General features: G+C 39.9%; 1 protein-coding gene across 1 annotated transcript in view; it reads right to left on the bottom strand.

The window, feature by feature from the left end:
- The window catches only part of MAP3K3 (mitogen-activated protein kinase kinase kinase 3), a 112,968-nt gene that overhangs the window by 3,845 nt on the left and 84,260 nt on the right, over window positions 1–24,863 (bottom strand). The window contains exons 9-16 of the mRNA XM_044001993.1: window positions 20,874–20,947; window positions 12,839–12,906; window positions 12,183–12,275; window positions 11,258–11,449; window positions 9,857–10,005; window positions 6,243–6,374; window positions 427–556; window positions 61–238 (exon numbers count right to left, since the gene is read on the bottom strand). Of these exons, the coding sequence (XP_043857928.1) occupies window positions 61–238; window positions 427–556; window positions 6,243–6,374; window positions 9,857–10,005; window positions 11,258–11,449; window positions 12,183–12,275; window positions 12,839–12,906; window positions 20,874–20,947 (1,016 nt within the window). The remainder of the gene's footprint in view (window positions 1–60; window positions 239–426; window positions 557–6,242; window positions 6,375–9,856; window positions 10,006–11,257; window positions 11,450–12,182; window positions 12,276–12,838; window positions 12,907–20,873; window positions 20,948–24,863) is intronic.

Below are 24,863 nucleotides of genomic sequence, written 5' to 3'. Positions count from 1 at the left end.
CAACCTACTGCTTCTGGGTGGGACTTGGCAGGACTGAAAGAACCCATTCCCACGACTTACCACACATCTGCTTTCCTTCCATAGCCTTCTCCACTTATCACCTCTGGGCTCATCCAGTATGGCGTGCCTGTGACGGAACGAATCCCTGTCCCTGACATGCAGATGGTCTGCAGTCGTTTGCTGGCCCCAAAGTCCCCAAGCTTCACATTCCCAGCAGAATCCCGGAGGATGTTGGCTCCTGGGATACAAGATGACAGTCACTTCAGTGCTAGAACTGGAGGTGCCCTTCCCCTTCATCCAAAGCTATTGGCCTTCCCTTGAACAATGGCACAAACCCAGCATTTCCTATTATGGGAAGGGAGAGCCCAGGCCCAGCATGTACTGCCCAAAGAAGGTTGTAGCCAGTCCTGCCCCACACTCTCTCACCTTTGATGTCTCGATGCACAATCATGTTGCTGTGCAGGTAGGAAACACCTTCTAGGATCTGCCGTGTGTATTTGCGGGTCACGCTCTCGGTGAGAGCACCGTAGGCCTTCAGCTGGTCTTTCACGGAGCCCTGGCAGCCACCAAGCAGAAGATCAGAGAAAGTGTGGAGCCAGCACACCACTTCCTTCCCAGGCCTCCAGTAATGAAGAAGGGGTGTCAAGGATGAAGGCAAACCTGCCATCATCCAACCAATATGCAAAGTCACCCATCCTTGCAGAAAAACCCTCCTGCGGTGGGAGGAGAGGGGGGGACACTTGCCCCCAGCAATTCCCCCCGTCTTCCACACACCAGGTTATGGCCGTGCAGCCTCTGGGAGCTTAAGGATGAATAACTTTAGTCAGCTTAAAACTTTCCAGCCATGGCTGCTTCTGGGTCACTGAGACAAACCAAACATTCTGGTCTCCAAATACAAAACCCATAAGACCATACTGCTTTGGCTGACATACTGTCACAGTGCTGGTCCTCGGACTGATCCAATCCAGTCATCTACCAGGACACTAGGTCACCCCTCAAGACCAGAAGCAGGGATCAAGAAAGCCCTCAAGAGGCCCTTTCCCTCTCCCCTCTCCACTTCAAAGCCAAGCAACTAAGCTTTGGGCTTGGCCTTGGCTACAGATTGGGCAGTGAGTGAATAAACCACGCTTCAGCTCTATCTAGCAAAGCTCCACCCTGAGCCCTGTCCCATGCAAGCATCCTAACGGGGTGGGGAGGCCTGGCCAGTGCAGGCATTTGGCTGTCTGCCCTTCTGCTGCTGCTCAGGTACCTCATTCCCACCTCTTAGAAAAGAGAATAATCAAATCAGTATTAACAATGCTACTGCACAGCCCCAGCTTCAGAGAGGTAAATTGCCAAAGCCAAAGCCCTCTTCCCTGGCCACCACCCTCCTGTTCCCTCATACCTAAACATGTCCACCTATTTCTCCTATGTCCCTATGCCACTCAGTTCTCCTTTTCTATTGTGCCATCTGGGACCCTCTTCCTACTGTTAGCAAATGACTGCTGCATTAGACCCGTTGCTCTCATGATGTGTCCCTCTCCGTGGCACACACAAACCTGGTTTATTCCAAAAGCGTAATACCTGGCTAGCTAACTTCCAGTATCGAGTGCTCCACCTCTCAAGACATCAACACATCAAGACCAGGAAAGAAGCGGTTGTATTCTCTGTACCTCACTGCCACTTCCAGACCTTCCTCATGACTACCTTTGCACAGTAACCTCACCTCCTTTGAGGTTTACTCCAAACAGCTATATCACCCTTTGTTACTTTTCCCTTTCTTAAGGAATTCAGCGCCTAGCTCACAATCTCTTTCCACAACAAACTTTCCAAAAAGTTCTTGAGGACTTCAACTTACATGATGACTAGTCTCCCCCCATCCCAGTAGCCTCACATCTCAGTTCACCAACCTTCTCAACTCTCATGTCCCTTAAAAAAACCCTTACATGATACAGCCGTCCTCTATAGCCATTAGCCATAGCTGTCCATCATGGCACATCCCTCCTCCTCTACTACTTGGCACGATTCCCTGAGGAAGCCACCTCCACTCTCTGCCTCCACTTCCTCCCCTCTCATTCCTCAATTCTTTGCCATCTGGCTTCCACTTTATCACTTAACTGAACATACTCTCTCTAAAGTTACCAATGCTCTTTTTTTTTTTCTTCTTTTGCGGGGCAATGAGGGTTAAGTGACTTGCCCAGGGTCACACAGCTAGTAACTGTCAAGCATTTGGGGGTGGATTTGAACTCAGGTCCTCCTGAATCTAGGGCCAATGCTTTATCCACTGCACCACCTAGCTGCCCCCCCCCCCAATGGCTACATCCAATATAACCTTTTGTTACACATCCTTCTTGTACGCTCTGGAACTTTTGACATCGCTGGTCACTCTCCCCTCCTAGTATCGCCTCATCTCTAAATGTTTATACTTCTCTCTCCTGGCTCTACTCTACCCCTCTGACAACTTTCTCAGTCTCCTTGACTGGATCTTTATCCATGTCATGCTCACTAAACATAGATGTTCCCCCCCCACCCCCCAGCTCTGTCCTGGACCCTCTTCTCTTTCTCTTCTGTTATTTCACTTGGTGACCTCTCTATGTAGATGATTCCCAGATCTGTCTATCTCATCCTAATCTCTCTCCTGGATTCCAGTATCTCTCCAAACCCTTCCTTCTTTCCTGTTACTGTTGGGGATATCACCATCCTTCCAGTCACCCAGGCTTACAAACTCTGCTGTTATCCATGACTTTTCACTCCTACTCATCCCATACATTCAATCTATTGTCTAATCTTGTCATGTCTACCTTCACAACATCTCTCATATACAACATTGCTTGTAATTCTTCTTCTCTACTCACACAACTACCACACTAATTCAGGCCCTCATCACCTCTCACCTGGACTTCCAAAATAATTTTCCTAAAACACAGGTCTGACCATGTCACTCTCCTCACACAACCCCCTCACAGTCACTGATTTCTGATGGTTCTCTACCACCTCTAAGATCAAATATATAGTCTTCAACTTGACACTTAAAGTTCTTCACAACCTGGTCACCTCCTACTTTTCCAGTCTTTTTTACACTTTGCTCCTATCCGGGCACTCTGTGATCCGGCCCAAATGGCCGACCTGCTGTTCCTCATATAGGACACTCTCCCACCTCCATGCATGTGCACTGGCTGTTCTCCACCTCAGGAATGCCCTCCCTCTCCACCACGGACTCCCAGCTTCCTTCAAAACTTACTTCAAATCCTGCTTTTTCCATAAGAAAGGCCTTTCCCACTCCTCCCTGCTACTAGTCCCTTTCCTCTGAGGCGACCTTCCATTTACACTGTACATATCTTGCAGGCACCTGGTTATTTTCACGTTGTCACTTATTAGAATGTGAGGGTCAGCACAGTGCCTGGCACACATTCTCCATTCCACTTCAGCCACACACAGAGAAGGCTGTCCCCTCCATCTCATCATCCTCTTGTATGAATACCTCTACTGGTCCCATAACCTTCTGTCTTCCCAGCCTTTCCTTCTGTCTTACTTAAGTTGTGATTCCAGTCATTCTACCCCTCCCTGATTTCCCAAGCCATCAGCCCTGCTCTGGCCTTATTTTCCTCTCTTCAAAATTTTGACCCTTTAGTGACCACTTTTACTTGACCCTCTCCCTCAACCTTTGAATCCCTTGCTGCAATGTTCTACTGCCATTCACCTCTTTCCAAACCCTAGCCCCCATCATTGATTCGCTTTCTTCACTCATGTTCACATTCTAGAGGAAGTCACAATCATGCTGACTGGGATCACTACAAATTCATAGTATTGAGTCTCAACACTGGGGCTTCATTGCTACATGCCAATCTTTTTACTATTTAATGATCAATTTTATCATACAAACCCTGTTTCAAACCTTCTTTTCTCAAACCACTTATACTGTCCCTTCTCCTCCCCGCCCCAAAAAAGAAAAACATTGCTTTTGGGAAAGGACCTCATCTTCATACTTCACAGAAAAATTTGAGGCCACTTATCATGAACTCTTTCTCTTCCCCAATCCCACACTTAACTTTCAGACCACCTTAATGTCACTGCTCATTCTCTCCTCCATTATGTCCTCAAATGAGATAATATTTGTAAAAAAGCTGAGCACAATGCCTAGTAGATGCACAATGCATATAGTAGATGCTTAATGTTTATTCCCCTCCCATCCCTTCCTTTGCCCTAGTCTCAAACCTTTTTCTTTGACAATACCAACCCTTTTACTTGTGTCTTTGATCTTGCACTCTCTAACCATCTCTAGCAGTTGTGCCTCGGATCATCTTCTCTCTCCTCCTAATATTAAACCTCTCCTCTTGTCCCTTAAATCCCCACCACTCAACTGCAACTGCTTTCTGCAAGGTCAGAAATGATTTCTTTATTGCTAAATTCAATGGCCTTGTCTTAGATCTCCTCTGTGAATTTTGAAGCTTTTGACACTGTTGAACTAAGCTCAACAGACAACAAACTTCAGATTCCTACTTCATCTGATGAATCCTTTTCTACCTTTTTATTGGCAGGATCATCTTCCATGTCCTGATCCCTAATTGTGGCTGTATCCCACAGCTTTCTTCTGGGTCCTTTCTTCAATTCCTATACTCTCTCTCTCTCTTTTTTTTTTTTTTTGCAGGGCAATGAGGGTTAAGTGACTTGCCCAGGGTCACACAGCTAGTAAATGTCAAGTGTCTCAGGTCACATTTGAACTCAGGTCCTCTTGAATTCAGGGCCAGTGCTTTATCCACTGTGCCACCTAGCTGCCCCCAAATTTCTATACTCTTGCTTGGCAACCTCATTAGTTCCCACTGATATAAATTGTTGTTGCTATGCAGGTGAGTATCTATCCAGCTTTTATCTCTCTCTTAAGCTTCAGCTTCTTATCTCCAATTGCCAGCTGGACATCTCAACTTAGAAGTCCCACAAACATTTCAAACTCAACAAGACTAAAATAGACTTTGTGGATGTATATTTCCCCCGAAAATCACCTATCCTTATAATTTCTATATATCTATCAGACAGCATCATTTTACTAGTCACACAGCTTCATAACCTACAAGTCATTTTGTGACTCTTCACTCTCACTCACTTGGCAAGTTTTCAGAGAATTTCAGAATCTGAAGATTTGTAAGGGACCTCAGCAGCTATTTAGTCCAGCCTGTCCAGGAAAGAATGCCTGCTTCTCATGCCTAACAGTGGTTATTCAGCTGCTGCTTGAAGGACTCCAATCCGAAAGAACCCACCAACTCCTGAAGCAGCCCACTTCATTTCTGCATAGTTTTCCCTGCCATCAAGTCTAAGTTTACATCTTTGCAACTTTAACCCACTATTTCAACTTCTGACTTCTGGAGCCAAATCGTCCATACCATTCAAATATTGGAAAAGGGCCAATCTGCCTCCCAAGCCTCTTCTTCTCCTGGTTCCTTTAATGACATATTTTGGAGTCCACCTCAATGTTTTTTGTATCCATACCCCACTCTCTACTGCCACCACTACCGCCCTTGCTCGAATCTTTTTCATGTCTTGCCTGTTCTACTGCAATAGCCTCCTCAGTGGTCTCCCTGTATCTAGTCCTTTCCTTCTTCAATTCATCTTCCACAAAGCTGCCAAACTCACACTCCTAACATGCAAGTCGGACCATTCATTGCCTGGTTGAGGAAGCTTCAGTGGCTCCCACTGCCTCTAGGATAAAAGACAAATTCCTTTGTTTGGTATTTAAAATTTTTCCCTACCTGGATCTTGCCTATTTTTTCCAGGCTGATTTCTTATTACTCTCCCTTCATGCACTGTACACACCAGACAGACTGGCCAGTCACTATTCCCTTTACGGAAAATTCCATCTCCTGCCTCCACACCTTTGTACAAGCTATTTCCTATTCCAGGAATGTTGTTCTCCTTCACTTCTACCTCTACCTCTTGGAGTCCTTGTTCCCTTCGAGACTCTCAGTTTAAGTGGCACCTTCTATAAGAGGCTTTTCCCTGATCCTCCCAATTGCTAACACTCCAAGAAATCACTGAATTTATCTTGTATATATCTTATTTTTGCTTATGGCTGAACATGCAGATTCGTCCAGCATAACATAAGCACCTTGAGGGCAAGGAGAATCTCACTGCTGTCTTTGTATTCCCAGTGCCTGGCCCACTGGGGGTGCTAAATAAATGCATGCTGATGAATAGTTCCCACTTCACATTATGGCCCACTTTTTCTTTCCCTTTAAGCTATATGCCCAACTGTGCCCCACCTAACATACCCCTGGCATGTACTCCATGAAGATGGTCAGGGTCTTCTCAGAGCGATCACGGAGACAGCCATAGTATTGCACGATGCGATCATGCTGCAAGTTCTTCAACAACTGGATTTCACACTCAAGGGCACTTACTTCCTGGGGGATGAGAGAAGGAAGCCTTGTTGTTCCCACATATCCTTCCTGTCTAGCCCCCAGCCATCAGAGTTTGGGAAACCTTGCTTGTAAGACCTCTCTGCCCTGCCAATTGTATTCCATACCCACCCAGGGCTCTAATTACATACTTTAAACCACATTTTTAGGAAAAGTGAAAAAACTTATCTATGGCCTAGGACCAAACATCGCATGGCTCTCTATAGGGATAGAATAGCAACTAACTGATGTGGACTGGGCACTGCCCAGTTCCCCTGGACTATCCTCCTTTAAATAAATGTACCAGGGGGCGGCTAGGTGGCGCAGTGGATAAAGAACTGGCCTTGGATTCAGGAGTACCTGAGTTCAAATCCGGCCTCAGACACTTGACTTACTAGCTGTGTGACCCTGGGCAAGTCACTTAACCCCCATTGCCCAGCAAAATAAATAAATAAATAAATAAATGTACCATCCACTAGGCGTCAAACAATGTTTCTCTTCTTCCTAGATCTCAATTTCTCCAAAATGTCTATTTTTAAAAATGAAATCTTTCTCCCCCAAAATCCCTCTTACCCTTTTGTACCCTCTGTTCTTGTTAATGACAAATGTGACTTTCTTAAGGGAGAAAAAGATGGAGATTTTTGGATTTCTTCTTCTTTTTTTTTTTTTGCAGGGGAATGAGGGTTAAGTGACTTGCCCAGAGTCACACAGCTAGTATCAACTGTCTGAGGTCGGATCTGAGCTCAGGTCCTCCTGAATCCAGGGCTGGTGCTTTATCCACTGCGCCACCTAGCTGCCCCCCGATTTTTGGACTTCTTGACAATTTGGAGACAGTCTTTAAGGAGGTGGGCCTCTAGGTCAGCTGCATGCTGAAGTAGGATTACTATCTTTTGCTTGGGTGTAAAGAGGTTTTAGAAGAGTGTGTCCTTTCCTCACAGGGACCCTTTTGTTTTCTAGAGCCCAGCCTCATCTTCTTTCCACCAAAGGCAGAGACTTTCACCAGTGTCAAGAGGAAAAACAAGCTAATGGTGCCCTTGGGGGGCTTGCTGGAAAGAGCTCAATGTCCGTTTTCCTCAGGATGCATACTTTATTCCCCCTACCACAGGAAACCATTCTTTCCCTTCTTTGGGTCTAGAAAGATATGACTTCCTCAAGCCTGACTACTACACTGAGTAATTAAACCCACAGGACTTTTTAGTGGCTGGGACAGACTTCAGGTTGCTTATGATATAACCTTCATGTCCCTCTTCTGCTCAAGACACTAACATCTAGTGTGTCAAACCTGAGTTAATCAGCCTGTTCTTCACGGAATTCCAGTTATCATCCATACCTTCTTCTAACCTCCATTCTAATAATTCCCCAAAGTGAACGAGTCTATTCTCATCAGAATTGTCTCAAGGAGGGAATTACATACACACTTAATTGGGTATGGTAATATATCTTGCCCTGCAGGAAAGTGGGAGAAGGGGATAAGGGGGGAGAGGTGAAGGAAGGGAGGACAGATTGGGGGAGGGGGCAGTAAAGAGCAAAGCACTTTTGAGGAGGGACAGGGTGAAAGAAGACAGAAAATAGAGTAAATATCAAGGGGAGGGATAGGATGGAGGGTAATATAGTTAGCAATAGTAACTGAAAGAAATGATGAGCAGGATGCTATCAGAAGGACTTATGAAAAATGCAGTCCATCTACAAAGAAAGAACCGATGGTATCTGAATACAGATTGAAGTATAATTTCTTTGTTAGTTCCTCTTTCTAAAGTTATTTGGTCTGTTTTCTTTTACAACCTGACTAATGTGGAGATGTTCTGCATGACTGCACATGTATAACTTATACTGATTTCTTAGGAAGGGGTGAGGAGAGAAGGAGGGAGAGAATTTGGAACACAAAGTTTTAAAAGATCAATGTGAAAATTTGTTTTTACATGTAACTTGGGAAAATTCAGAATAAATAAATTTATTATTATTTTAAAAAAATGTCTCTAGGATTAAGACCCACACATAATACCATGGATCCCATGGAATTCTATTTGCATGCAAGACTTAAACATTAAAAAGTATTAAAAAGAAAAAAAAGAAAAATACAAACCCCAGAACTAATAACTCCTCAACAAAGCCCCTCCATTGGCTTACTGTGTCCTTAAGTAATCAGCTCATTCCCTCTGCCATGTCTCTTCATCTGCAATACCTTCCCCATTGATCCAGGTCCTCTACAGAGAAGCTCATTAGAGACAGCCTCATTTTACTCTGATTCCCCTTTAGGAATGCCCTCAAGTACTCCATTACCCATTTAAATGTTCACACTGATATACACAGGACATACTTGGTGACTTTGTAAGTATGTTCAGTTCTCCCACACATGTATGTTTGCCTCCCCAACTAGATTATGAACTTCTGGAGGTCAGAAACCACTATCTTTTTTTTCTTTTGTATTTACCTATTAGTTCTCAGGAGAATTCTGTGCTTATAGTGGGCCCCCAATAAAGGATGACTGACTTGTTCCTGGGCTGTCAAAAATCAGCAAGTTCCCTGAAATCAGGGTGAGGGTAGGACAATCAGAGGGGAAAAGGGAAGTTAGAAAGAATAATGGAAGATGGGCAAGATGATAGTAGTAGTTTGTTGTCAGAATAAGAAGACAGGTGGCTACTGTAGCCAAATGGCCCCTTGGCAATAATGCTTGTGGGCATTCTGGCCCAGAATGGGGGTGTGGTCAGGGGGCTACTACATCCAGCGAGAGAAAGCAAACTCAGTTCCCTCAAGACTAGATTTTTTTCCCCTTTTTGTACACTTTGAACTTTAACACCTAAAAAGGGGATCACTTCCATACACATAGAATATCAAACAGGGAACTGCATAAGAAATCATGAATCTCTCCTTTATGCTGCTTAAAAAAAAAAAAGTAAATTCCACATATTACTTTCTTTTCTTTTCTTTTTATTTTTTGGTGAGGCAATTGGGGTTAAGTGACTTGCCCAGGGTCACACAGCTAGTAAGTGTTAAGTGTCTGAGGTCGGATTTGAACTCAGGTACTCCTGAATCCAGGGCTGGTGCTCTATCCACTGTGCCATCTAGCTGCCCCCACATATTACTTTAGAAACTGTCCTGCTCCTCTGTGCTATCATCTGAATTTCCTTCTGTTCTCTTCTGTGTTATAACCAAATTTCAAATTGGATTCCCTTTTGGAATTGGGGTGCATGATGCCTAGAATCCAAGCCAGACTTCTCTGCTGACTAAGGGCTCTATGGGATCCTCTGTCTGGCACCATTTGCTCTTTTCCCTTTTGTGTTTCCTATGTTCATCATCAGTGGACAGGTTCCTTCTACTATAGGTACTGGTAGCATCCTTTAAGCTTTTCCATCCTTGTTCTCATTTCAGAGCAGCAGCTCTGGAGCAAGCAGGAAGAGACTGAGTTAGTTTATTCTGAGAGAAGGAATGGAGACAAGTAAGATCAGCATGGTCTGTGAGGAAAGGATGGCGGGGGAGTTCCTATTTACCTTGCTTGTTTCAGGACTGTCTGGGTCAAACTGGACCTGCTTAGAAGCAAGCTCCCGTCCAGTATCCACATCATAACACAGATAGACTCGGCCAAAGGCACCTTGACCCAAGAGCTTCCCCCGACGCCAGTTTATGGGAGCACTTGGAGCTATTGGAGAAAGAAAATAGAGAAGCTGTGATGAAATACCACATCTTGAACAGCTAAAGTTTAAGTTCTGGGGACTTTCTTGGACTTTGGCTTCTCACAGGTCTAGCTGTTCAACAAGAAGCCTATGCCAGAAATCTTATAAAAACAAATGTTGAAAACTATCTCTACATGTAACTGGAAAATAATAAAATACTTTCATAATTAAAAAAAAAAGAAGCCCATGCCCTGCTTTTGCTTTAGTTTGTTGAGCCAAAGGGGCGACTAAGGTCAAAGTAAAAGTGTTCTTTTGTAACTGTCAACTATTTTTATTTAGAAAGTTCTTTTACATTTTAATAGTTAGTGTTTATTTTCATCTCAATATTATCTATGGCAGCAGTAAAAAGAGTTTCACAGATGAAAAAGGTCGGGTCACTTAGGGGAGGTTTCCATACTGCAGTAAGCATCCCCTTATTTAACACTTCATTCTCCATCTCCAGACTCTGCACAATGGCACAAACCATTCTCTATGCTAAGAATGCACACCTTCCTCATCCTCACCTCTCAGAATCCTTGTCTGTCCTTTAAGGCTCAGCTCTTTTGTGGCTAGCACAGAGCTGAATAGCACAAGGGCTTAGCAATGTTTACTGAATTGAAATGAATGATAGAGGCAGATCTAAAATATGGGTTCTCTGAGGTCTTACAATCCAAAACTTTCCTCTAAAGTAGATCAAACCACCGGTTTAATGCTGAGCCTAAGAGCATCCCAAGAAAAGCCCTATGGTGATGTTTCTATAGACTAGGAGGGTGGGGGGAAGGTGAAGGAGAAAGAAGTAATCTTCTATCAGGTATGTGATCCATGTTCAGTGTGTGAGAAGCTGGATGGTGGTGGAGACACGTTGCTCTACTACCCCTTCCTAAGTGAGGAGATTTAATTGCTAGTGTGAGTTCTGCCGCTCACTGGCTATGAGACTGATTCACTTCCCTTCTTAGTTCAAACTAGGGAATCCATATAAAGGCCACATATTTTGGAAATTATCTGGTCAAGGTCACTAGAGAATTTGAATTCTGGTCTGTTACTTATTAACTGTGCAAATGGGCCTGAGCAAATTGCTTTCCTTTTCTGGGCCTTCTCTATAAAATAAGTACATTAGATCAGAGCCTCTGAGGTGTGACATTGCTGGTCAGCTGCTCTGAACTCTTGCTGCCAGCTCTCCTCAGCCTCCTTCCTTTCTTCTCCCCAGGAGAGCCCCTTCTGCCAGACACAGAGCCTTACACTTGGTTGGCACACTCCTCTCCTGCACGGTGAGGGCATTTTCGCTGTCAGCACTCCACAGACGCCCTCGGGGGTCCAGGTATTGCACTGCTAGGCCCAGGTTCTCTCCATTGGTGCTCAGGGACCGACTGGAGGGGACTAATGTGAATAGGTTCCCTTGATGTCGCCTTATCCGGGGAAATGTTCTCCGGCCTACAATGATTTGGGGAAAAGAGGACAAAGAAAATCAGATTAGTTGCCATAAGGTCTGCTATTCAAACAATGGCAAGTATTCAAGACTTTGGGTGGGATGAAATGGAAGACTAAAACGACCTAGGTTTAGTTACCTTCACCACCTGCCTAGCTCGTCCTAGAGTAGCTGCTGCCTAATTTATCTGGAATATAGAAACTAAAAGCAGAAAAAAAAAATGAAGCAGGAGGTTATTTAGGGGACATGAGAACCACAGCCTGACCGGGGGAAGAGTTGCTCCAGGCAACACCACCAAAGTGGTCCTTGGCTGCCCAGCACACACTCATCCAGGCCCCTTAGCGGCAGTCACACTCTGTGTTCCTAAAAGACTAGGGGAGACACTAAAGAGGTGGAGAGTCTGGAACAGTTCATGGGGATGGATATGGTGAACATGGAGTTCAGGACAGGTTACCTTGGAAATGGTTTCTACTCTCTCTAAAAAAATACGATAGGGAAGCTATTTTTTTTCCTGTTCCCAATTTATAGAGTCTGGAACATACCTCTTTAGTGACGAGTGAACACACCGGACCCCGGGTAAAGCTACAGAGAGACAGCTTAGTTTAGGCTGTTTAAGCAAAACCATGGTGGTAGATGACAACTCTACAAGGACCTGAATAATAGGCTTCTCTCACTCTTCCTTGTTACTCATGCAGGAAGAAGCATATGATAACCAGCAGAGGGAGGGGTTGTGCTCACCATCATTGTAGTCCTTGTGATGAACAGAGACATGATAACGACGGGGATATGTTCCACCCTTCACCCCTTTGTCATAGAGCTGAGTGTCACGATCTGAAAGAGATACATACAGGAATGGGCACTGGCTACTGGGTAGGTGGACAACAGCCACACTGTCATAATCTGGCTCTAACTTATTTCTTGAAACTAATTTCATCTGTTCCCCACATTGCGATTTAGCCAAATTGGCCCCTTGCTATTCCCCACATGACATTCCACCTGTCTCCTGCCTTTGTATAGGCTGCCCTCTATGTCTTAAATACTCTCTCTTCACTCTCTGCTTCCCAGAATCTCTAGCACCCTTCAAGGCTTAGCTCAAGTACTATCTCCTGTTTGGGGTCTCCCCTCATTCCCCCAGTTGTTACTCCCACTTATTTTGTATCTACTTATTTATATCTATGTAGATATTATTTCTTCCAGTAGAATATAGTAAGTTCCTTAGGGTAAGGACAGTTTCATTTCTGTTTGACTCATAGTAGGTTATTTAATAAATGTTTGTTGGATTGAATTGTTCTGGATCACTCAGCTCAGAGATGCAAGGGGCAAAGCTGCTGCCATCTCTTCCTAATGGGTACCATATCTCTGGCAAGAGTGACCTGTGACCTGAAGCAACTTACCTGAGTATTCTTGTCTGTTATCTGGGAAACTCTGGGCTCTAGACATCCGAGATTTGCGAAAGGATGGGCTAGTGAAATAAGCAAACAAACAACTAAAACAATGCACAAATGCAACTTTCAGAGAATTTCTTAATGAGGCCAAAAAAGCAAAGGATGACCACTTGGAAGTAAAGCCCTCTTTTGCCTTGGCTCTCTGACATCAAGATGATCCTCTGACTTTTTCAGCAGTTTGAGGCAGTAAAGACTTCGTGTTCTCCTATATCCAAATCTTTCTTTCCTTCAGTGTGATTCCTATATCCAACAATGCTTTTTTTTTGGGGGGGGGGGCAATGAGGGTTAAGTGACTTGCCCAGGGTCACACAGCTAGTAAGTGTCAAGTGTCTGAGGCCAGATTTGAACTCAGGTCCTTCTGAATCCAGGGCTATTGCTTTACACACTGTGCCACCTAACTGCCCCCCTCCAACAATGCATTTATAAAAAACTACCCCAATCCAAAACACTAGCCTGGATGAGAGTTATTTAGCCCAGCACTCCAACCTTCAAATGAGAAGACAATCCTAGGGATTCCCAGACAATATTTTTCTGGGCCTTCTAAGATTCTGCTTATTAGACAATAAAGGGAGAATCCAAGAGTTGTAGACAAATCCTTTGCCTTGAATAAGGGGAAAGGTAAGAATGAGAATAGTGAAGGAAATGCCTAGAAAGAAAGTCAGGAGATCCAATTTAAGAAAAAAGCCATCAATAAAAATCATGGCCTCAAATGTCTACATACAAATTAATAGAATATCTGTAACAATATAATGATGAACATAACAACTATAATGGAAATGAAGTCAATTAAGAGAAGCAACAAAATTCAGGCCAACTCTTGATCTGGAAGGACATCCTCTCTTTTTGCTACAATTGATAGGATACAGAGCTACATATACTTATCAATACATGATCACATTCTAGGAAGTTTTTCTTGACTGTTTTGGGGAAATATGCTTTAGGAAGGGTTGCTGGATATCTTTGTTTAAAGGTATCTGCTGTGTTTAAACAAAATGTATCAATACAACCCCCCAAAATTCACACAAAGTAAACTAGAAGTCTTAATGGAAGGAAATTTGACTTTATGAGTATCACTGAGATTTGGTGGGATAAAGTTCATGACTACAATAATGTGGCTGTGGAAAGATCTACCTTTTTTTATTCAAGAGGAAAACAATATGTTAAAGGGTGTGTTGGAGTATGGGGAAAAGGTATTCTATACAAAGAAGACCATGGGCTTCTTCGGATTTTAGTGTTTACCTGGATTTTCTTCATGTGAAGAAATCCAGGAAACAGGAGATAAAGAAGAAGAAGAAAAATGGTGGAAAACATTTGGGTGAAGGTTGAGAGCCAAAAACATTAGTGATATTCTCATTAGTATATTAGAAGATAGATAGTCAGAAAGGTGAAATGGATGAGGAATTTGGGAAACAGATCACAATCCTAGAATAGGGAGGTATGATATAGCAATGGTGGGAGACTTTAATTATTCAAACATTTTTGGAACTCATTCTTTCAAAAAAAGCAGAAGAGATAATAATTTTTGTACTTGCCTCAATGATAGTTTCATTCTTCAAAAAGTGGAGGAACCAAAGTGGGAATATTCTATTCCAAACCTGATTCTTACCAAAAAGGAAGAACTGGTCCCTGGGGTAGAAATCATGGGCCCTTGGAAAGGAAGTGACCACTTCGTCTTAGATTTGTGATAGAAGAGAGGAAATCAGAGCATAGTCTGGCTTGTACTCTGTACTTCAGAAGAGCAGGTTTCAAAGAGTTCAGAGAAAGGATAGGTAAGATCCCATGGCCTAAAATTTTAAAGGGGAAGTCAGCCCAGGTGAGATATAAAGCTGGCATGAATTAAATTCTGAAGACAAAAGTAAAGTACTTCCAATAGAAGAAAAGAGAGATTTAGAGCATTTTTCAGTATGGTTGTTGATAGCTTCTATTTCTTATTTTGAGAACTGTTCATATCTACTGACCATTTATCTATTGGGAAATGACTCTAACAATATTTTTATTAATATTTTGTTTGTACATCCTTAGCTATCCCACTATATCCCACCCCAGCCATCCCTTATTATAAAAAAAAATTTTAAAGAAAAGAGAAAAAAGTCTAAAATGATCAAAACATTGAAAATCTGACTTTTAAAAAAATAAGTTTCACAACTATGGATCTTTTCCTCTTCTCCCAACTCTGCAAAGGAGTTGGAAAAAGTGTTTCCTTATATCTTTTTTTTGGGACTAAGCTTAATCTTTATAGTTTTTCTTTTTCTTTTTTGCAGGGCAATGAGGGTTAAGTGACTTGCCCAGGGTCACACAGATAGTAAATGTCAAGTGTCTGAGGCTGGATTTGAAATCAGGTCCTCCTGGATCCAGGGCCAGTGCTTTATCTACTGTGCCACTTAGCTGCCCCTAATCCTTATAGTTTTGCAACATTTATTTTTTTTTTTTTGGTGAGGCAATTGGGGTTAAATGGCTTGCCCAGGGTCACACAGCTGGTAAGTGTCAAGTTTCTGAGGCTGGAACTGAACTCAGGTCCTCCTGAATCCACTGAGCCACCTAGCTGCCCCACAACATTTATTTTTGATTGTTTCATGGTTGCTGTTTTTTCCATTTATATTATTGTAGTCATTGTGTATATGTATCTTGGCTACTTCACTTTACATCACTTAGTTCATCTAAGTGTTTTTATGCTTTTCTGTAATCAAATTTGTTATTTCTCATAGCATAGTAATATTCCATCATATTCATGTACCAGAATTTGTTTTGACATTTCTCAGTCAATAAGCATCTATCTACTTAATTTCCAGTTCTTTGCTACTACCAAAAAATGCTGCTAAAAATATTTTGGTGTATATGGAGTGGCTTTTTTTTTTTTTTGTCAGTGATCTACTTGGGGTATATATCTAGCAGTGGAATCTCTGGATCACAGGATATGAATATGTTAGCCAATTTATTTGCATAATTCCAACTTACTTTCCAAAGTGGTTGTTTTAACTTACAACTTCACCAACAAAGCTTTAATAGGGCCTTTCTTTCCACAATTTCTATGCCCTTCTTTTGTTACCTTTGCCAATTTGCAGGGTAGAAGGTGAAACATTGTTATTATTAATGATTTGAAGGATTCTTTCATATTGTATATAGCAGAATGCAATTCTTCTTTTGAGAACTATTTTTTCAAAAATATCCTTTAACAATTTATCTGTTGGGGGAATGGCTTTTGGTCTTACATTTTTCTCTTAGTTTCCTATGTATCTTAGATACCAATCCCTTATCTGAGAAATATGATGAAAAGAGTTTTTTCCCCTCTAACTGACTGCTTCCCTTATTAATTTTGATTATGGAGAAGTTTTTTAATTTCATAAATTACCCATTTTTTGTAATTGGCTCTCTCCTTTCACTAAAAATCGATCTCTTATAGCTGAGAAAGGTATATGATCTGCTTCTCTTCTAATTTTTTAATGACATGATCCTTAGGGTTCAGATTGTGTATCTATTTTGAATGTACTGTGAAATCTATTAGTATAAGATGCTTATCTAAGCTTAATTTCTGTCAGACTGATTTCCAGTTTTCCCATCAAATAGAGAGTTCTTTACTATGAAAATTATGTTTTCAGGTTTATCAAACAGTAGGTTGCTGAAGTTCATTATTTCTGATTCTCCCTTATGTAGTCTGTTCTACTGATCTACTTTACTATCTTTAAACAAATACTAAATGGTTTTTGATGATGGCTGCTTTATAATCTAGTTTGATGCATGGAAGTGCTTCAGCTCTGTTTTCATTATTTCCCTTGATTTTCTAGATCTTTTGTTACTCCAAATGAATTACAATCAATCCTCAACTTTTACAGTGGTATGTTGCTAGAAAACAGAACAAAAGTAAAAACCATGAATGGTGATATACTGAACCTACAGGAAATATGGGTTTAGATTCCCACGACCACCAAAAACTGTAATTTCTTACTAGAAATTGCTGAAAATACACTTTTCTGGATATACTTTTATAACAAAACATTAATTCTGACATTATGTACTTTTCATAACAATTATGAATAACCCATAAAATGCAGTACACCAAATAAAACTGGTAACATGCAAAACATTTTTTTCTCACTAGTAACTCTTTATAATTCTGTGACCTTTTGTGCTAACATCCTAATGGAAAAAAACCCACTGATTTTAGACAAAATTCACTTTTTCTAACATATGAAATCTACAGTTCCAAAAGTATTGTACAGTAAATAAAAATTTTAAAACTAAAACATATTTATAACCTGAATCTTACCTTCCACTATGTCAGATGGCAGCATGAGGGTGTACTGTATATAATGGATCATCAATTATCATCAATTTAGTTAACACCAAACGCAGCCTACAGTGGTTACAGACATTCTGACATGGAGTTTATCTAACACCTTTATTTTTTCACCACATTTCATCACTGACTTTGCACACTTGGGCTGAGAGCCCAAAGGACTTAAACTATGCTTTGGAAGCACAATTACAGCACAAAACTTGAGTTTTAAAGATAAAAAATTAAAATATGTAATGAAGGCATGGGGAGCTCTTTACAAGAGTAGGGTAAACAAGACCAGTGAAGCACCTAGTAGGAAACCAACCACTCCAGAAACCTGGCATGCATCATGCCTCTCATTTTTCTCTCTACTGTGCATACCTGTGAATCTGCAGGACTGCCAATGCAAAAGTGAAAATGAAGTTACTAATAAAACCATATGAATGCTTTAATTTGCTAAAGTTAAATATATGAATGTTGAGGATTGACTGCATTACTATTTTATCTTGCTTGGTAAAGTATCCATCTGGTAGTTTGGTATAGCATTAAAACTATAAATTAACTTTGGTAGTATTGTCATTTTTATTACATTGACATAACCAAGGCATGAGAGCTGATTACTTTAGCTATTTAAATTATTATTTCTTTAACAAGCATTTTATAATTAAATATATACAAGTATTGGCTTCACTCGGTAAACTGACTCCCAAATATTTTATGCATTTTGTAGTTATTTGAATGGGATTTACCTTTCTATTATTGTCTCTTGGATTCTGTTATTACATAGAAATGCCATTGATTTGGGTGAGTTTATTTTATAGCCTACAACTTTGCTGAAGCTGCAGTTTAAATTAATTCCTTCGCTGATTGCCTAGGATCTTCTAAGTAAACTATCGTGTCAATAGTAAATAGGATAATTTTGTTTCCTCTTTCCCTAACTTTATACCTTAAATTTCTTTCTCTTGTCCGATTGTTATTGCTAGCATTTGTGAAACTATGTAGTTGGGAGAAGTAGCATTTTTCCTGTAATTTCTGGGAATTTTTCTAGTGTATCCCGCTGCACATGCTACTTTCTTTGAGTTTTAGATAGATATTTATATTAGATAAGCATCCCTCTATGTCTATAGTCTATAGGTATTTTTTTAAAGCATAAAAGAGCGCTGTACTTAATTGAAAGCTTTTTCTACATCTATTGAGGTAATTATGTTTAGGGATATTTTTGTTTTTAATGGCGCTTGTTCTTATATATTTGTTCCGATTGTCTCTATATCTTAGATGTTGTATTTCTTTCAGATAAATTTGCTATTAAGATTTTTTCCCGGGGGGGGGGCAGCTAGGTGACACAGCGCATAAAGCACCAGCCCTGGATTCAGGAGGACCTGAGTTCAAATCCGGCCTCAGATACTTGACACTTACTAGCTGTTTGACCCTGGGCAAGTCAAAAGATTCTTTCCCCAGTTAATAGTTTCTTTTATAATTCTAACTGTACTGCTTTTGTACATGCAAAAACTTTTTCAATTTTTATAATAAAAGTAATTTTATTTCCTGTGAGCCTATCTATCCCTCGTCAAATATATTCCCTCAATCCACAGCTGTAAAGGGTATTTTTTTTTCCTTTTGAAAAAAAATACCATGATCTTCTATATCTGCATGATATTTGGAGGTTATTATTGTAGTATATTTTGTAAGATCTAATCATTTTCTCAGACGGCTTTCCAGTCTTCCTAGCAGTTTTTGTCAAATTATGAGACTAACTCAATAGTTGGTATTTATCAATAGTTGGGTTTATCAGTCATTCTGGTACTTTGTACCACTGCTTCTGGATCTTATGTACATAATTTTTTGTTTTTTGTTTTTTTAGGGCAATGGGGGTTAAGTGACTTGCCCAGGGTCACACAGCTAGTAAGTGTCAAGTATCTGAGGCTGGATTTGAACTCAGATCCTCCTGAATCCAGGGCTGGTGCTTTATCCTCTGTACCATCTAGCTGCCCCCCTCTTATGTACATTATTAATTCCAATGATCACCTTTTATATTTTTCAACTAGTACCAGTACTATTTTATACTATTGCTAATTTTTGCCTTCTTTCCACTTTTTTCATTATTTCCCTTTATATTCTTGGCCTTTTTTTCTTTCATAAACATTTATAATTTTGCCTAGTTTGACAAAATAATCCTTTAGTAGTTTAATTAGCATGGTGCTAACTGTGTAAATCAGTTTAGGTAACATTATAATTTTTTTAAAAATATATTTTTTTATTTTTTGTGAGGCAATTGGGGTTAAGTGACTTGCCCAGGGTCACACAGCCAGTGTTAAGTGTCTGAGGCCGGATTTTGAACTCCTGACTCCAGGGCCGGTGCTCTATTGACTATGCCATCTAGCTGCCTCAACATAATTTTTATTATATTAGCACAGTCCAACCAGAAACAATTAACTTTTCTCTAATTATTTCAAATCTTTATTTCTGTAAAGACTGTATATTCATAACATTCTTTTGTGTGTGGTACTAAATATTATAGTCACTTAAGTTGGATTTTTTTTTTTTTACGTTTATGGTGGGTTTTGTTGGTAACATACAAAAAAGCTGATTTTTTTGGTGGCTTTATTGTATGTCCTGTTACTTTGCTGAAGTTATTGTTTGAAATAATTTTAGATGAATTTTCAAGGTTCTCTAAGTAAACTATAATATGACACCGAGACCTGCTGCATCTGCAAAACGCAATTAATTTTGTTTTTTTCTTTATCTATGCATATTCCTTCATTTCTCTGGGACTGTTGACCCAAAACTAACCTAGCAAAGTGCAAGGAAGCTCATCACCAGAAAGCTGGCCACCAAGGAATAATTTTTTTTTTACCACAGGAATTCATGAAGAATATTTTAATACTGGATAATATTTACTATTTTAACATTTAATTTTTTAAAAATACTATAATAAACATGTTATTATAAGATCCTAGAAGATTCACTCTCCTGGAAGTAGGGGAAAAGGGAGAAACAGAAAAGACAGGTGAATGAAGGGAAAATGGATGTACAGGGATGGTACGTGAAGGATTTAACCATCAAAAAAGAAGCAGGGGAAGTGAGAAGCTTGAGCTAAGAAAAGTGGGAAAATGAGCCTACAGACTTCTAGGGCCAGATAACAAGTCTGAATTCCAAACTAATAGTTATCTTTAAAAAGGCTTATGTTTTGCTAATGAGTACGTTAGTAGTATTATTTCTCTATCCAAATACAAGCACCTTTTCTCTCCCTCACCAAGTCTTCCTTACCCAATCTACAAGAACCCATCTATTATTCACAGACAGATTGGAAAACTAGAATTATTTTCCCTCATCAGAAATCCTTGGATTAAAATGTAATTTTTTACTATGAAGATCATCAGTATGGTCCAGAGTTATATCTGGCTTACTCCTTTGTTGCAAAGAAAGTAGGCTCTGCCCAAGATCTTAGCCAAGAGGTCAAGGGGTAGTAACAGAGGTTACTGTTGTCAGTGGCTAAAAAACACAATACTTTTAGTGACAAGTTTCTTCTTCAGGAAAGTGAAGTTTCCCCATATAGGTAGTTCCATTTGGAGTCTGGTGGGAGAACCTTGGCTAAAGCAAACAGAGCTGAGGGAGGGAAAAAGCACTAGCTAACCCACCCTCAGTCTACTTGTATTAAAAAAAATAACCCACACACAAACAAACTGCAGTGTGGCTGATCATACTACTTACCTATCTGCTGATCTGTCCAAGGACTGGCAACTTCCTGACACGGAGTTCTCGGCACTGCTTAGGGGATCCAGCATCTGTAAGGTGATGTCATATATTAGCATCATGGAGACGGATGAAAACCCTTCATAATCTGGCCCCTTCCTATCTTTTCCATTCTTCTTACAGCTTACTCCACTCGACACACTTAGATGTAGAGACACTGATCTCCTTGCTGTTCCTTACACAAGACTCTTCATCTCCTCACTCCAAGCATTGGCTGTACCCTTTGCTGGAATGGTCTCCCCTTTCATCTCTGCTTCCTAGTTTCCCTGGCTTCTTTCACGTCTCAGCTAAACCTTGTTTAAGAAGCCTTTCCTGATCCCCTTAATGCTAGTGCCTTCTCTCTGTTAATTATTTCTGATTTTCCCAGTATGAGCCCTATTTGTATATAGTTGATTTTCATGTTGTCTCCTCCATTAGACTGGAGGCTTCTTGAGAATCCCCCTTTCTTTATATCCCCAGCACTGAGAATAGTACTTGGCACATTGTAGGCACTTAAAAATGCTTGTTGACTATATATATAATATTCTGTCTTAGTAGCACTTTTTTTGTGATGAAGGAGGAGATAAGTTTAATCATTTCTTCTCCAGGTCTTCATTGGTCTTTCAACTATTTGGAGTTCAATTTTCTTTTGGTGATTTTTTTTTTTGGTGGTATGCATTTCTCTTACTTTCTTTGAGAGCACAAGAAAATAATGTAAAAAAAAGAATGAACATATCCTAGCTACATTTATTTGATCTAAAACATACCGGTCTTGAGACATAATTTTATTTATTTATCTTTAAATAATAAACATTTTTATTTAAAGTTTCAAGTTCCAAATTCTCTCCCCTCCTTCTTCTCTCCCCTCCCTTAGGAGCTAAGAAATCAGATATAGGTTATACGCATGCAATTATGTAAAACATTATTACCATATTAGTCATTTTGTGTAAGAAAAATTGAGTAAAAAAATGAAAGAAAGAAAGTGAAAAATAGCATGCTTCAGTCTGTGTTCAATCAATATCAGTTCTTTCTTTGGAGTTGGATATTATGCTTCATCAATAGTCCTTTAAAATTGTCTTGGATCACTGTATTGCTAAGAATAGTTAAGTCATTCAAAGTTATTGATTGAACAATATTGCTGTCACTGTATACAGTGTTCTCCTGGTTTTGCTCACTTCCCTTTTAGTTATCTTTTTATGTACATTGTTGAAATCACTACAAATATTGCTTTCTTGTGTGAGAAAATAATGGGATTTGGCAGATACTCAAAGGCCCACCTGGAGATTAATCTAAACTGATTGAATTAAGTGAGTGTGATTGACTTTGCTGATTAGCCTACTTCAAGTTAATTAGATTGTAACCACACCTGGCTGGCCCTTAAGGAGGTATTGTTCTCAGAAACTAAGGACTTTGAACTCAACTGGAGACCACCTTCAAGTCCAGTGAACCAATGGATTTGGATGATGCCTACCAATCAGCTTGAAGCAGAGTGTAAGGACTGCCTCTGCTCCAGACCTATTAAAAGCTTCCACACTCAGTTTGAGGGGAGTTCATGGTTGAAGCAGGCTCCTGGTGGAGGACTTGAGGAAGAACCAGACAAGGGTGGAACTCTAGGCTAGATAGACCTTTTCTTAACTCCATGTGTTCTTTTTTTTCTAATACCTAGTGTGCTTTAATAAATGTTTAATGCCTAAAGAATGGTGCTAAAGCTTCTAATTTAAGGCAACCACACATTAGATTTTTTAGAGAACACATTTAGATTTTAAACATCACACTTGGTTATGCTTATGTCATTCTGTTGGTTCATACAAATCTTCAGTTTCTTTGGATTTCTCCTATTTTCTACATTAGTATACATATATTCCAATATATTCACATATAGTAGATTTTTCAGTCATTTCTCAATCAGTAAACACTTTATTTCCATGGCTTCATTGCCACAAAGAATGCTGATATTAATATTTTGGTATACATTGGACTTTTTATGCTATGAATTCCTTGGAGTACATGCTCAGTAGGGGGATTGTTGAATAAAAAAACATGGATAGTTTAGTTATTTTTCTTAAATAATTTCAAACTAAAATGCAGAAAGGTCAGACCATTTCACAGTTCCACCAACAGTGCATCAATCTGCCTATCTCCCCACAGCTCCTCCAGCAATGATTAGTCCCATCTTTGCCATTTTGCATGGTTAACAGGTGAAACATCAGATTTATTTTTTCATTTTTCTTATTATTAGAAATATGAATTATATTTTTTACCATCATTTATAATTTGTAATTCTCTTTTTGAAAACTATTGGAGCAAATCCTTTGACTTATCTATAGGTAAATGACCCTTGGTGTTATTTGTGTCAATTCTCAATATAATTTGGATATCAGACTTTTATCAATGATATTTGATGTAAATTTCTCTTCTCATGCTATCATTTTTCTTCTAATTCTGTATTCACTGATTTTATTTGTGTAAAATTTTAATTTTATGTATGAAAAATGTCTATTTTATTTTTAAGTATCTCTATTCCTTGTCTAGCTAAGAATTCTCCCCTTACCAAGAAGGTAAAAGACAGAAAGGCCCCAAAATATTCCTATCAGCATTTTTTGTTAACAGAGAACTAAAATCAAAGTAGGCCATCAATTGGAGAAAGGATAAACAAACTGTGTACTTGAATGTAATTGCTAAAAAAACAAGAAGCAACAAATATAAAGAAATAAGACAAGTATGAGAAGACATAATAAATGATGCAGATCAAAAATAACCAGAAGCAGAAAAATATAAACAATCACTAAGTACTGATTATGCAACATAATCAGTGCTAAATATAAAGGATACAAGTACAAAGAATAAGACAATATTTACTTTGAACTAACATTCGCATGAGGGAAACAACACACGTCTATGACACAAACACAGAGTTAACACAAATATATACAAACAAATTCAGTATAATATAGTTTGGGAGCACCATCAGTTGGGAGAATCAGGAAAGTCTTCATGTAGAAAATTGTAACTGAACTAGAGCTTGCATGGAGAAATTCTATGAAATAGAGCATATTCCAAGCATAAGGGACAGGTAGTGCAAGGCAAGAAGATGGGAGATGGAATGTCACGTGTGAGGAACAAAGAAGACCAGTTTGGTTGGATCGAAGAGTACAGGAAGGGAAATAATGTTCAGTGAGGCTGGAAAGATAGGTTGGGGCCAGGTTGTGAAACGCTTTAAAAGCTAAACAGAGGAGTTTATATTTTAGTGGCAATAGGAAGTCACTGGAGTTGGTTGAATGGGAGGTGTTAGTATCACATGATCAGATCTGTACTAAAGGAAAATTACTTTGCTATCAGTATGTGTTTTACAGACTGGCGTAGAGAGACACTGTAAGGAGACTAATTAGGAAGATGTTAAGATAATCTAGGTGAGAAGTACTGTGAGTGGGCAAAAGGGTTTGGAAATGAAATGCTGTGATGGTAGAAATGGCAAGATTCAGTGAACTGATCATGTATGGAGTGAGGGAGAGTGAGGAGTTCAAGATAATTCTGAGACCTAAATATCAAGGGGATGAGAATCTGAAACACTAGATAGGTAGCAATGTCTTCAACATACATAGGGAAGTCTGGAAGAGATGAAACTTTAGGAAGAAAGATAGTAAATTGTTTTAGACACGTTGAGTGTAAGATGTCTTCAGTATATTCACTTTGAAATGCCCAAAAGGCAATTGGTGAATTAGGATGAAAGCTCAGGGGAGAGACTAGGGCTAGATAGATCTGGAGTCATTTGTATAGAAATGGTAGTCAAACCATGGGAGCTGATGAGGTTACCAAGAGAAGAAGGAGATACATACACACACACACACACACACACACACACACACACACACACACACACACACACGCAAACATATATATACATATATAGTAGGCTTCCACCAGTCGCAGACGACCATGGATCAGCACCTTAAAGAACCACAGGCCACA

The sequence above is a fragment of the Dromiciops gliroides genome, chromosome 4 (assembly GCF_019393635.1).
Source record: "Dromiciops gliroides isolate mDroGli1 chromosome 4, mDroGli1.pri, whole genome shotgun sequence".
Lineage (NCBI taxonomy): Eukaryota > Metazoa > Chordata > Mammalia > Microbiotheria > Microbiotheriidae > Dromiciops > Dromiciops gliroides.
The sequence above is the reverse complement of the archived record's forward strand: the minus strand, read 5'-3'. Positions and strand labels throughout refer to the sequence as shown.